The sequence below is a fragment of the Lampetra planeri genome, chromosome 81 (assembly GCF_965212315.1).
Source record: "Lampetra planeri chromosome 81, kcLamPlan1.2.h2, whole genome shotgun sequence".
Taxonomy (NCBI): Eukaryota; Metazoa; Chordata; class Hyperoartia; order Petromyzontiformes; family Petromyzontidae; genus Lampetra; species Lampetra planeri.
In genome coordinates, this window is record NC_136185.1 from 2,415,318 (window position 1) to 2,430,406 (window position 15,089).

A 15,089-nucleotide genomic window follows, 5' to 3' on the forward strand; every position below is an offset into this window, starting at 1 on the left:
TCTCTCTGTGTGTCTCTGTGTCATCTCTCTGTGTCTATGTGTGTGTGTCTTTCTCTCTGTGTCTGTGTCATCTGTCTGTGTGTCTACAGTGAGGGAAAAGAGTATTTGATCCCCTGCTGATTTTGTACGATTGCCCACTGACAAAGAAATGATCAGTCTATAATTTTAATGGTAGGTTTATTTGAACAGTGAGAGACAGAATAACAACAACAAAAATCCAGAAAAACGCATGTCAAAATGTTATAAATGGATTTGCGTTTTAATGAGGGAAATAAGTATTTGACCCCTCTGCAAAACATGACTTAGTACTTGGTGGCAAAACCCTTGTTGGCAATCACAGAGTTCAGACGTTTCTTGTAGTTGGCCACCAGGTTTGCACACATTTCAGGAGGGATTTTGTCCCACTCCTCTTTGCAGATCTTCTCCAAGTCATTAAGGTTTCGAGGCTGACGTTTGGCAACTCGAACCTTCAGCTCCCTCCACAGATTTTCTATGGGATTAAGGTCTGGAGACTGGCTAGGCCACTCCAGGACCTTAATGTGCTTCTTCTTGAGCCACTCCTTTGTTGCCTTGGCCGTGTGTTTTGGGTCATTGTCATGCTGGAATACCCATCCACGACCTATTTTCAATGCCCTGGCTGAGGGAAGGAGGTTCTCACCCAAGATTTGACAGTACATGGCCCCGTCCATCGTCCCTTTGATGCGGTGAAGTTGTCCTGTCCCTTTAGCAGAAAAACACCCCCAAAGCATAATGTTTCCATCTCCATGTTTGACGGTGGGGATGGTGTTCTTGGGGTCATAGGCAGCATTCCTCTTCCAAACACGGCGAGTTGAGTTGATGCCAAAGAGCTCCATTTTGGTCTCATCTGACCACAACACTTTCACCCAGTTGTCCTCTGAATCATTCCGATGTTCATTGGCAAACTTCAGATGGGCATGTAAATGTGCTTTCTTGAGCAGGGGGACCTTGCGGGCGCTGCAGGATTTCAGTCCTTCACGGCGTAGTGTGTAAACCAACTGTTTTCTTGGTGACTATAGTCTCAGCTGCCTTGAGATCATTGACAAGATCCTCCCGTGTAGTTCTGGGCTGATTCCTCACCGTTTTCATGATCATTGCAACTCCACGAGGTGAGATCTTGCATGGAGCCCCAGGCCGAGTGAGATTTACAGTTCTTTTGTGTTTCTTCCATTTGCAAATAATCGCACCAACTGTTGTCACCTTATCGCCAAGCTGCTTGGCGATGGTCTTGTAGCCCATTCCAGCCTTGTGTAGGTCTACAATCTTGTCCCTGACATCCTTGGAGAGCTCTTTGGTCTTGGCCATGGTGGAGAGTTTGGAATCTGATTGATTGGTTTCTACTGTGAACAGGTGTCTTTTATACAGGTAACAAGCTGATATTAGGAGCACTCCCTTTAAGAGTGTGCTCCTAATCTCAGCTCGTTACCTGTATAAAAGACACCTGGGAGCCAGAAATCATTCTGATTGAGAGGGGGTCAAATACTTATTTCCCTCATTAAAATGCAAATCAATTTATAACATTTTTGACATGCGTTTTTCTGGATTTTTGTTGTTATTCGGTCTCTCACTGTTCAAATAAACCTACCATTAAAATTATAGACTGATCATTTCTTTTTCAGTGGGCAAACGTACAAAATCAGCAGGGGATCAAATACTTTTTTACCTCACTGTATGTGTGTGTCTCTCTTTGTGTGTCTCTGTGTCATCTCTCTCTGTGTGTCTATGTGTGTGTCTCTCTCTCTGTGTCTTTCTGTCATCTCTCTCTGCTTATGTGTCTGTCTATGTGTCTCTGTGTCTGTGTTTTGTCTCTCTCTCAAATTGAGCAATCTTTGGAAGAACGTTATCAACCAGTTGGGGTGTTGACTGTTATGTTAGCTGACTCTCTGTTGTATTGCATTACATTTCTAAGTTTACTAGGTTTTTTTTCTCTTTCATTTGTACCTGATGATGATTGCTTGTGTTGCAATCGAAACGTCGTATGCTATTTTTACACAGCGTTGGTTTAGGTGCTTTTTGTGGAATATTTTGCTGTTTTTCCCTGGATTTTAATGTTTGCACAGTCACATAGTCACTTTAAGATGTTTCCTCGTTCATGTTTTTGTTTTTTGTTTGTTACGGTTGCATCTGATTCAAGAGCCGAATGGCTCATGGGGCTATACCAAATAAATGAAACTGAAAGTATAATGTAATTTATTTATTTATTCTACGTGACTTTACCGAAAGAACCAAAGAGTATCTTGCTTAAGTTTTAATTTCTCTTCACCTGGCTCGCTACTTTGTAACTTTGTTTTATTTGAAATATTCACACTTTTTTTTCATTTTTTACCAGGCCACGCCCGCTTGAGCTGCTGTACCGCTCTTGTTTTCAGAAGCGACCTGCTCACAACAACAACAAGGTGAGGCTTGTCAACAGCGTGGTGGTGTTCACTCTAGATGCGTGGCGGTGTTCACTCTGGACGTGTGGCGGTGTTCACTCTGGACGCGTGGCGTTGTTCACTCTGGACACGTGGCGTTGTTCGCTCTCTGCATGTGGAGTGGGGACAATCGGGGGATCCGGAGGGAAATCCACGCGACCACGGGAAGAGAGAAAGACACACAAACTAAATATACAGCAGGCGTCAGGGTTGGGATGAATCCACGACTTCCTGTATGCCAGGAGAGGTAGTTAACATCTCACCACGGGGAGCAAGAGAGACACGCAGCCTCGGCGATGTTGATTAATCCTCATTGAATTACTTTGTGGAGTCAGGAAGCATTAATAGTGAGTGGATGAAGGTGGCTAGGCATGGGTCTAGACACACCTCTTAACCATGCCAGTGTGTGACAGTGTAAAGTTTGTGTTTGCAGTTAAGTCTATTAACTCTATTGAACACGGAGGTTATGCTGTATCACAACAATAGTTTGTTTTTGTTTTCCTCTGGAACTTTATAAGAATGGAAACAGTCAAGAAGTTAACACAGCACACACATGCAGCTGAAGTCAGATCTGTTCATTCCAGCGTGCAAGGACATCGTGAGCCTGGCTGGCTTCACACCTCTAAGTTGCGATTGAACATTAATTTATGCATTTTTGCATAACACAAATAGTATTATTTTCAACACCTTTTGCTATGTCAGCTAAATTTAGCTTTCATAAATATTCCTTTTGTAGCTAGACAGCCTAAAATTGTGTGCTCGGAGTTTTGGGTTAACATTCATTTTGAAGATACGAGGGCTTCCAGGCATGTTTATGACCATTCACCCTCTCATTGTGTGCCAGAACAGCCCGTGTGATGAATTTGGGAAACTTTTTCACTATGTCATGAATATATGAATAAGTGTCGACTTATAAGTCATGTGTTACTGTGTAAATATGCATTCCTCTGTGCATCGATACTGACGTGGATATAACTTTTTTTCTGTCTGCAGCTGTCGCTTCCTCTGCAGAATTGGTCTGATGGAGCAAAGGCACTCGGCGCGGCTCGGTGCAAAAAGGCAACAACGCGACCGGTGTGCATACAGCACGGATCATCCTGGACATTTGACAAGGCACCAGAAAACTCACACAGGAGAGAAACCCTTCAAGGGCAGTGTGTGTGGGAAGGCGTTTTCAGATTCATCTACTCGTGTAAAACACCAGAGAATGCACACGGGAGAGAAACCCTTCAAGTGCAGTGTGTGTGGGAAGGCGTTTTCACAGTCAACTAATCTTGTAGCACACCAGAGAACACACACGGGAGAGAAACCCTTCAAGTGCAGTGTGTGTGGGAAGGCGTTTTCACAGTCAACTCATCTTGTAGCACACCAGAGAACACACACGAGAAAGAAACCCTTCAAGTGCAGTGTGTGTGGGAAGGCGTTTTCACAGTCATCTACTCTTGTAACACACCAGAGAACACACACCGGAGAGAAACCCTTCAGGTGCACTCTGTGCGGGACGGCATTTGCACGTAAACAAAATCTTCAAGTACACCAGAGAACACACACGGGAGAGAAACCCTTCAAGTGCAGTGTGTGTGGGGAGGCGTTTGCACAGTCATATGCTCTTGAAAGACACCAGAGAACACACATGGGAGAGAAACCCTTCAAGTGCAGTGTGTGTGGGAAGGCGTTTGCACGTTCATCTGCTCTTGAAAGACACCAGAGAACACAGAAGCATCAGAAGATCCACAAGGAGTGGAGTCTGAAATCAGCTTGCGAAAGTCAAAGTGCCGCAATGAGCCCATCCCTCGTGAAACAAGAACCGGAAGACAATTCCAGCTTGGACGCTTTTAAAGGTATCGAGGTGAAACATGAAGAGGTGAAGGTGAAATTTGAAGAAGTGATGGTGAAGAGCGAAGAAGTGATGGTGAAATGTGAAGAAGTGATGGTGAAGAGTGAAGAAGTGATGGTGAAGAGCGAAGAAGTGATGGTGAAGAGCGAAGAAGTGAAGGTAAAATGTGAAGATGAAGATTCAACTCCAAAATCTGACCTTCACATCGATGGAGGCAACGTGAAGCAGGAGGAGAATTCTGACTGTGAGGCAGAGCGAGGCAACTCCCAGCAGTTTGTGGAAGTGGAGGTGTGGGTGGACTTCCTCCGAGACAATACAAAGTCAAATGGAGACCCGGTAGATGCGTAAGCTTGAGACGATGTCGCTCCAATAGATGCACCTTTGTCACAGGCTTTTAATGACAAGAATGTGAAGTTGAACACTCAATTCCTAGGTTCAACCTGCAGAGTAAGAGCGGCCAGTCTGTGTGGACCTATGGGTTGGGTAGATCTCTAACCAGGAGCGAGAGCCAATAAGCTCCCAAGCATTCGCTATGTTATCAATTGCATTTATATGGTGCTTGCTTAATCGCCTCGGCAACTCTGAGTTTTGCATCGTATCTCGTTTCAAACACTCGAAGAGCATCCCCAAGTAGCAGCTGCCCCTGTGTGGCACAAGGTGGTGGCCGTGCACCGGCCTGCATGTGGACAAGAGCCTGTCAGTAGGGGGCGATGGTTGATGTGGCATCTTAGTTGTGGAGTTTGTAGGTAATGTTTAGAATTTCATCAATTTTGACCCAGATGCCAGCATGCAATGGCCTACTCGTTTTGAATGGTGCATTAGTATGTTGTACATACACTGTTAAGCAGACGGTGCGTATTTTTTTAATTAGCTTCTTGTTAATAGGATGTAACCTAATGCAGTATATTTCAGTGCAGTAATTCAATTTTGTTAATATGCCTGTCAATAATTTAGAATGAATACTTGTATGATGGTGTGCATACATGTATAATTTTGTCTATAAGGGTCAAACATTGAATAAGTGATGTTAGGACAAAGTGTGTGTTTTGCAAGTAACCTGTACAGATCACTCAGGTGAGACTCATAGTTCTTGTGATACAGGTCAAAGGGTACTTTTGTGTTTTCAGGACGCGACGGCCTTTGGAGCAACTCATTGTCTTTGAAATAGGTAGCACACTCGGATCATTCATCAGTTACAAGGCGACCACTCAAAAGTTACACGTAGAGGAGATACATTCTCAACAACACGAATTATAATTTTGTATTACGTGTTGACGTAGATTTTGTCGAATTAGGACGAGAAATGGTCCTTGCTGATTAACGTCTGGATGTTGACAACCATGGGTTGAAGCAAGCCTGACCGCCTGTGGTGCCCCTCAACCATTTACGGCCTTGGGCCAGGAAAGTCATGAAAAAAATTCACACGAACGACGCATCCACGCAAGCACCCGATGCTCCGTTTAAAAGTTTTAAAATGAAACAACTTTGAATTGTATTATTTTTGAATTAGATAATTGTATTTCTTCATTAAAGCTTATTTCATTTTACAACTGGAAGACTTCATTGAAAACAACATTTCGTGTGAAATTTCTCTAGTCGTGAGGTAAATGGCCTTACCAGGGTTCGGTTCGATGCGGACTTTCACCTGGTTGGGATCGCGGGGTGGAGATAAGGCGACACAGAGCTGGCTGTGCCAGAAGACCGCCGTGTGCAGATCGATTCCAACGCGATCGAACGTCTGTCCCTGCTCCTCCGTCGTTCATGTAGGGGGCGAGTAGGTTTGCAGCGCCTCCTGCATGAAAACGAATGCAAAGTGCAGTGGTCATCACAGATGAAGTTGTGTGCTTATATAAGAGTACTCGCGGGAAGTACCCGGCGTGAAATTTCCCACCTTGTATCGTAATCTATAGGATACTAAGGCTAAGCACACCCGAGGATTGCACTTTTGTTGAAAAATTAAGTTGCAAATATTTGTCCATTATTGGCCAAAAACGGCATAGGTTAGTATGCCGATTTTATATATTGGGACGTGCACATTTCATCATAAAATGTTCAACGTTTAATCTAATACATAGCATACTAAGGCTAAATACAATGGAGCAATGAACTTTTGTCGACAAATAAGGCTGAAAGTTTGGCCAATTTTGGCCGATTTTATTCTTTTACTTTAAAATTTCATGGAGAAATTTCCCACCTTGTATCGTAATGTATAGGAAACTAAGGCTAAACACACCCGAGGATTGCACTTTTGTTAAAAAATGAAGTTGTAAAAATGTGTCCATTATTGGTACGTGAACATTTCATCATAAAATATTCCACTTTTAATCTAATACACGGCATACTAAGGGTAAATACAATTGATTAATTAACTTTTTGTTGAAAAGGAGAGCTATGAAAATTTTGCTTATTTTGGTTAAAACGGGCATAAGTATGGCGATTTTATTTTTGGGACGTGAAAATTTAATCGTGAAATTTCCCACTTTTAAAGTAACATAGAGCATACTAATGCTGAACAAAATGGAGGAATTCACTTTTTCTTGGAAAATTTAGCTATGAAAATTGAGAAAATTTTGGCCAAGAACAGCATTGGTAAAGTATGCCGATTTGATCTTTTTACTTCAAATTTCATGGTCAAATTTCCCACTTTTAATGTAATATATAGGCTAGTCAGTCTAAACACAACCGAGGAATGCACTTTTTGTTAAAAAATACAGCTGTAAAAATTCGTTCAATTTTAGCCAAAAACGGCAGAGGTTAGTATGTCGATTTTCTGTTTGGGACGTGAACATTTCATCGTGAAATTTTCCACTTTTAATCTAATACATAGCATACTAAGGCTAAATACAATGGAGGAATTAACTTTCGTCCTAAAATAAAGCTGTCACAAAGTTGGGCTTATTGAGCCTAAAAACGACACAGTATGCCGGTTAACTTTTTTACATTCGAAAATTTCATGCATGAAATTCCCCACTTTTTAACGTAATATATGGGCTACTCAGGCTAAACACAACCAAGGAATGCACTTTTCGTTGCAAAAAAAAGCTAAAAAAATGTTGATCGATTTTGCCAAAAAACGGCCTAGGTTAGTATGGCGATTATCTTTTATGGACGTGAAAATGTCATCGTGAAATGTCGTCAGCGGTGTGCTGGAGAGCCAAGCCACGACATCTACAAAGCGCTGCTCATAGCGAGTAGCAGCACCGATGGAGGTCGTCACGGCACACACAGAGGGGGTGGGTGGCCAGCCCCACGCCCGGCCGCCTTTGTCTCCCCAGTGCGAGCGATGTTGACACACCGCACCGGGTTCTCGTTTGAGGCCGTTTCGACACTGCCGCTCCCCTTCTGTCAACAAACTTGAACTCTGACCCCGCTCTCTGACGTCACCGCTCAGCGTGACCTCATCGGCATCAAACGCCAGGGGGAGGTGTACCCCGCAAGTGACGTCATGTCACCTGCTGCCGCGTGACGTCACGAGGTAACGGAAAGTTGCCGCTCCGCGCGGGAACTGAAATCCGAGGTAAGAAATTCTCATCGCGGTTGTGGTGGTGGTTGTTGTGGTGGTTGTTGTTGTGGTGGTTGTTGTGGTGGTGGTTGTGGTTGTTGTTTACCGAGGTAGAGCCTCGCTCTCTCTCTCTCGTAGGGATGTTATTTGAGTAGCAGCGAGCATGGAAGCGATGTCCTGATTGAAACTTTACAACACGGGGCCTTGCCTCCTGCCCTCGCCTGATCGCGTTCGCTTCAATTCTCTCGCTTAGTTTAGCAATTTCGATTTAAAGCTTTCGTGACTGCAGTGATTCATCTGCTTGGTTCTTTCGGTAAAGTCATCACGTAGAATGGAAATAATAAAATAATAAACATAAAACAATAAAAATGTAACATAATAAACTTTTAATATGTTTTACATCACGTAGAATGGAAATAATAAAATAGTAAAACTAATATGTTAAATAATTTTTATTATTTTATTATTTCCATCTACGTGACTACCGAAAGAACCAAGAAGATAGTTTAGCAACCTGTGGAAGAACGCGATCAGCCAGGCGATGCGTTAGTTGTGTTAACTCTAGATTTGAAGCTTTTGTGACTGCAAGGATTCATGCCCTTAGGTTTGTTCGGTAAAGTCACCGTGTAGGTGAAAAATTAAATAAAAATTAATAAAAGTAACAATAGAATAAAATATAAAAGAAAAAATCACGACGTTTCGGAGGCAACACAAGTCATCAGGTGGGACCGTCACAGCCAGATTTGCTGCATCAAGTGAAGCGTGATTTTTTTATTATTTTATTTCTATTTTTACTTTTATTAATTTTAATTTAATTTTCTACCTACATGGTGACTTTACCAAAATAACCTAAGAGTACGTTAGTTGGTGTGTTGACCGACTCTGTGTTGCATTACATTTCAAATATTAAGTTTGTTTGATTAAGTGTCTCTCTCTGTGTGCAGTCACCAAAGCTCCAAATCTCTCATTGACACAAGGCCGTAATTATAATGTTATAATAAATATAACATGTTACAATAATCATAATATGTTATAATAATTATAATAATCAAATATGCCCCTCCAATATGTTTCTGTAAAATATTTGTAAATAATAATTGCGATGCTCTGTTAATAAAAAGAACAATTTGCTAAACCTTGGCCACGAAATCTGGAGTTGTCTTCATATCACAATGCATAGATTTCTGTTTATATGATTGCGTTGTACTTTATGAATCTCTAATCTCTGCCATTACATACTATGAAACAAGAAAAGGTAAAAAAGAAAAAACAGAGCAATGTAATACAATACACTATTAGACATTATTGTATCAAATAAAACAAATTCCATCCCATGTGTTAGTGAACTTTTAAAAATATGTTTGTGAGGAAATGGCTGGAAATGAGTTTTCAAATTTAGATATTTTTCTGGGGGGGGGACCCCAGACCCCCCTGGAAGATTTGGTCCCCCCCCAATGTTGACTCCATGGCTACGGCCTTGCATTGACGTGCTAATTTCTCTACCCCCCCCTCTCTACCCCCCCCCCTCTCTCTGCCCCCCCCCTCTCTCTGCCCCTCTCTCTATTTAAGGCCTCGACACAGGCGTTGTTTCTCTGTGTGCTTGTGTCTCTCTCTGTGTGTCTCTGTGTCATCTCTCTGTGTCTATGTGTGTGTGTCTCTCTCTGTGTGTCTGTGTCATTTGTCTGTGTGTCTACAGTGAGGGAAAAGAGTATTTGATCCCCTGCTTATTTTGTACGATTGCCCACTGACAAAGAAATGATCAGTCTATAATTTTAATGGTAGGTTTATTTGAACAGTGAGAGACAGAATAACAACAACAAAAATCCAGAAAAACGCATGTCAAAATGTTATAAATGGATTTGCGTTTTAATGAGGGAAATAAGTATTTGACCCCTCTGCAAAACATGACTTAGTACTTGGTGGCAAAACCCTTGTTGGCAATCACAGAGTTCAGACGTTTCTTGTAGTTGGCCACCAGGTTTGCACACATTTCAGGAGGGATTTTGTCCCACTCCTCTTTGCAGATCTTCTCCAAGTCATTAAGGTTTCGAGGCTGACGTTTGGCAACTCGAACCTTCAGCTCCCTCCACAGATTTTCTATGGGATTAAGGTCTGGAGACTGGCTAGGCCACTCCAGGACCTTAATGTGCTTCTTCTTGAGCCACTCCTTTGTTGCCTTGGCCGTGTGTTTTGGGTCATTGTCATGCTGGAATACCCATCCACGACCTATTTTCAATGCCCTGGCTGAGGGAAGGAGGTTCTCACCCAAGATTTGACAGTACATGGCCCCGTCCATCGTCCCTTTGATGCGGTGAAGTTGTCATGTCCCTTTAGCAGAAAAACACCCCCAAAGCATAATGTTTCCATCTCCATGTTTGACGGTGGTGATGGTGTTCTTGGGGTGATAGGCAGCATTCCTCTTCCAAACGCGGCGAGTTGAGTTGATGCCAAAGAGCTCCATTTTGGTCTCATCTGACCACAACACTTTCACCCAGTTGTCCTCTGAATCATTCAGATGTTCATTGGCAAACTTCAGATGGGCATGTATATGTGCTTTCTTGAGCAGGGGGACCTTGCGGGCGCTGCAGGATTTCAGTCCTTCACGGTGTAGTGTGTTACCAACTGTTTTCTTGGTGACTATAGTCTCAGCTGCCTTGAGATCATTGACAAGATCCTCCCGTGTAGTTCTGGGCTGATTCCTCACCGTTTTCATGATCATTGCAACTCCACGAGGTGAGATCTTGCATGGAGCCCCAGGCCGAGTGAGATTTACAGTTCTTTTGTGTTTCTTCCATTTGCGAATAATCGCACCAACTGTTGTCACCTTATCGCCAAGCTGCTTGGCGATGGTCTTGTAGCCCATTCCAGCCTTGTGTAGGTCTACAATCTTGTCCCTGACATCCTTGGAGAGCTCTTTGGTCTTGGCCATGGTGGAGAGTTTGGAATCTGATTGATTGATTTCTACTGTGAACAGGTGTCTTTTATACAGGTAACAAGCTGATATTAGGAGCACTCCCTTTAAGAGTGTGCTCCTAATCTCCTAATCTCAGCTCGTTACCTGTATAAAAGGCACTCCCTTTAAGAGTGTGCTCCTAATCTCAGCTCGTTACCTGTATAAAAGACACCTGGGAGCCAGAAATCATTCTGATTGAGAGGGGGTCAAATACTTATTTCCCTCATTAAAATGCAAATCAATTTATAACATTTTTGACATGCGTTTTTCTGGATTTTTGTTGTTGTTATTCTGTCTCTCACTGTTCAAATAAACCTACCATTAAAATTATAGACTGATCATTTCTTTGTCAGTGGGCAAACGTACAAAATCAGCAGGGGATCAAATACTTTTTTACCTCACTGTATGTGTGTGTCTCTCTTTGTGTGTCTCTGTGTCATCTCTCTCTGTGTGTCTATGTGTGTGTCTCTCTCTCTGTGTCTTTCTGTCATCTCTCTCTGCTTATGTGTCTGTCTATGTGTCTCTGTGTCTGTGTTTTGTCTCTCTCTCAAATTGAGCAATCTTTGGAAGAACGTTATCAACCAGTTGGGGTGTTGACTGTTATGTTAGCTGACTCTCTGTTGTATTGCATTACATTTCTAAGTTTACTAGGTTTTTTTTCTCTTTCATTTGTACCTGATGATGATTGCTTGTGTTGCAATCGAAACGTCGTATGCTATTTGCACACAGCGTTGGTTTAGGTGCTTTTTGTGGAATATTTTGCTGTTTTTCCCTGGATTTTAATGTTTGCACAGTCACATAGTCACTTTAAGATGTTTCCTCGTTCATGTTTTAGTTTTTTGTTTGTTACGGTTGCATCCGATTCAAGAGCCGAATGGCTCACGGGGCTATACCAAATAAATGAAACAGAAACTATAATTTTATTTATTTATTTATTTATTCTACGTGACTTTACCGAAAGAACCAAAGAGTATCTTGCTTAAGTTTTAATTTCTCTTCACCTGGCTCGCTACTTTGTAACTTTGTTTTATTTGAAATATTCACACTTTTTTTTTTCATTTTTTACCAGGCCACGCCCGCTTGAGCTGCTGTACCGCTCTTGTTTTCAGAAGCGACCTGCTCACAACAACAACAACAACAAGGTGAGGCTTGTCAACAGCGTGGTGGTGTTCACTCTGGACGCGTGGCGGTGTTCACTCTGGACGCGTGGCGGTGTTCACTCTGGACGCGTGGCGTTGTTCACTCTGGACGCGTGGCGGTGTTCACTCTGGACGCGTGGCGGTGTTCACTCTGGACGCGTGGCGGTGTTCACTCTGGACGCGTGGCGTTGTTCACTCTGGACGCGTGGCGGTGTTCACTCTGGACGCGTGGCGGTGTTCACTCTGGACGCGTGGCGGTGTTCACTCTGGACGCGTGGCGGTGTTCACTCTGGACGCGTGGCGGTGTTCACTCTGGACGCGTGACGGTGTTCACTCTGGACGCGTGGCGTTGTTCACTCTGGACGCGTGGCGGTGTTCACTCTGGACGCGTGACGGTGTTCACTCTGGACGCGTGGCGGTGTTCACTCTGGACGCGTGGCGGTGTTCACTCTGGACGCGTGGCGGTGTTCACTCTGGACGCGTGGCGGTGTTCACTCTGGACGCGTGGCGGTGTTCACTCTGGACGCGTGGCGGTGTTCACTCTGGACACGTGGCGTTGTTCACTCTCTGCATGTGGAGTGGGGACAATCGGGGGATCCGCAGGGAAATCCACGCGACCACGGGAAGAGAGAAAGACACACAAACTAAATATACAGCAGGCGTCAGGGTTGGGATGAATCCACGACTTCCTGTATGCCAGGAGAGGTAGTTAACATCTCACCACGGGGAGCGAGAGAGACACGCAGCCTCAGGGGTGTTGATTAATCCTCATTGAATTACTTTGTGGAGTCAGGAAGCATTAATAGTGAGCAAATGAAGGTGGGTAGGCATGGGTCTGGACACACCTCTTAACCATGCCAGTGTGTGACAGTGTAAAATTTGTGTTGGCAGTTAAGTCTATTAACTCTATTGAACACGGAGGTTATACTGTATCACAACAATAGTTTGTTTTTGTTTTCCTCTGGAACTTTATAAGAATGGAAACAGTCAAGAAGTTAACACAGCACACACATGCAGCTGAAGTCAGATCTGTTCATTCCAGCGTGCAAGGACATCGTGAGCCTGGCTGGCTTCACACCTCTAAGTTGCGATTGAACATTAATTTATGCATTTTTGCATAACACAATTAGTATTATTTTCAACACCTTTTGCTATGTCAGCTAAATTTAGCTTTCATAAATATTCCTTTTGTAGCTAGACAGCCTAAAATTGCGTGCTCTGAGTTTTGGGTTAACATTCATTTTGAAGATACGAGGGCTTCCAGGCATGTTTATGACCATTCACCCTCTCATTGTGTGCCCTACCAGCCCGTGTGATGAATTTGGGAAACTTTTTCACTATGTCATGAATATATGAATAAGTGTCGACTTATAAGTCATGTGTTACTGTGTAAATATGCATTCCTCTGTGCATCGATACTGACGTGGATGTAACTTTTTTTCTGTCTGCAGCTGTCGCTTCCTCTGCAGAATTGGTCTGATGGAGCAAAGGCACTCGGCGCGGCTCGGTGCAAAAAGGCATCAATGCGACCGGTGTGCATACAGCACGGATCATCCTGGACATTTGACAAGGCACCAGAAAACTCACACAGGAGAGAAACCCTTCAAGGGCAGTGTGTGTGGGAAGGCGTTTTCAGATTCATCTACTCGTGTAAAACACCAGAGAATGCACACGGGAGATAAACCCTTCAAGTGCAGTGTGTGTGGGGAGGCGTTTGCACAGTCATCTGCTCTTGAAAGACACCAGAGAACACACACGGGAGAGAAACCCTTCAAGTGCAGTGTGTGTGGGAAGGCGTTTTCACAGTCAACTAATCTTGTAGCACACCAGAGAACACACACGGGAGAGAAACCCTTCAAGTGCAGTGTGTGTGGGAAGGCGTTTTCACAGTCAACTAATCTTGTAACACACCAGAAAACTCACACGGGAGAGAAACCCTTTAAGTGCAGTGTGTGTGGGAAGGCGTTTTTATTTTCATCTCATCTTGAAATACACCAGAGAACACACACGAGAGAGAAACCCTTCAGGTGCACTCTGTGCGGGACGGCATTTGCACGTAAAGATTATCTTCAAGTACACCAGAGAACACACACGGGAGAGAAACCCTTCAAGTGCAGTGCGTGTGGGAAGGCGTTTTCAGATGCATCTACTCTTGTAACACACCAGAGAACACACACGGGAGAGAAACCCTTCAAGTGCAGTGTGTGTGGGAAGGCGTTTTCACAGTCAACTAATCTTGTAGCACACCAGAGAACACACACCAGAGAGAAACCCTTCAGGTGCACTCTGTGCGGGACGGCATTTGCACGTGATCAAACTCTTCAAGTACACCAGAGAACACACACGGGAGAAAAACCCTTCAAGTGCAGTGTGTGTGGGAAGGCGTTTGCACTGTCATCTGGTCTTGAAAGACACCAGAGAACACACACGGGAGAGAAACCCTTCAAGTGCAGTGTGTGTGGGAAGGCGTTTGCACAGTCATCAAATTTTCATGTACACCAGAGAACACACAAGCATCAGAAGGTCCACCAGGAGTGGAGTCTGAAATCAGCTTGTGAAAGTCAAAGTGCTGCAATGAGCCCATCCCTCATCAAACAAGAACCAGAAGAAAATCCCAGCTTGGACACTTTTAAAGGTATCGAGGTGAAATATGAAGAGGTGAACGTGAAATGTGAAGAAGTGATGATGAAGAGCCAAGAAGTGAAGGTAAAATGTGAAGATGAAGATTCAACTCCAAAATCGGACCTTCACTTCGATGGAGGCAACGTGAAGCAGGAGGAGAATTCTGACTGTGAGGCAGAGCGAGGCAACTCCCAGCAGTTTGTGGAAGTGGAGGTGTGGGTGGACTTCCTCCGAGACAATACAAAGTCAAATGGAGACCCGGTAGATGTGTAAGCCTGAGACGATGTCGCTCCAATAGATGCACCTTTGCACAGGCTGTTAATGACAAGAATGTGAAGTTGAACACTCAATTCCTATGTTCAACCTGCAGGGTAAGAGCGGCCAGTCTTTGTGGACCTGTGGGTTGGGTAGATCTCTAACCAGGAGCGAGAGCCAATAAGCTCCCAAGCATTCACTATGTTATCAATTGCATTTATATGGTGCTTGCTTAATCGCCTCGGCAACTCTGAGTTTTGCATCGTATCTCGTTTCAAACACTCGAAGAGCATCCCCAAGTAGCAGCTGCCCCTGTGTGGCACAAGGTGGTGGCCCTGCACCGGCCTGC

General features: G+C 43.8%; 1 protein-coding gene across 1 annotated transcript in view; it reads left to right on the forward strand.

Moving 5' to 3' along the window:
* Window positions 1-3,429: 3,429 nt before the first annotated feature.
* LOC144738302 (uncharacterized) overlaps window positions 3,430-15,089 on the forward strand; it is a 63,178-nt gene continuing 51,518 nt past the window's right edge. Inside the window, exons 1-2 of the mRNA XM_078621308.1 lie at window positions 3,430-4,608; window positions 13,292-13,825. Of these exons, the coding sequence (XP_078477434.1) occupies window positions 3,454-4,608; window positions 13,292-13,825 (1,689 nt within the window). The 5' untranslated portion in view covers window positions 3,430-3,453. The remainder of the gene's footprint in view (window positions 4,609-13,291; window positions 13,826-15,089) is intronic.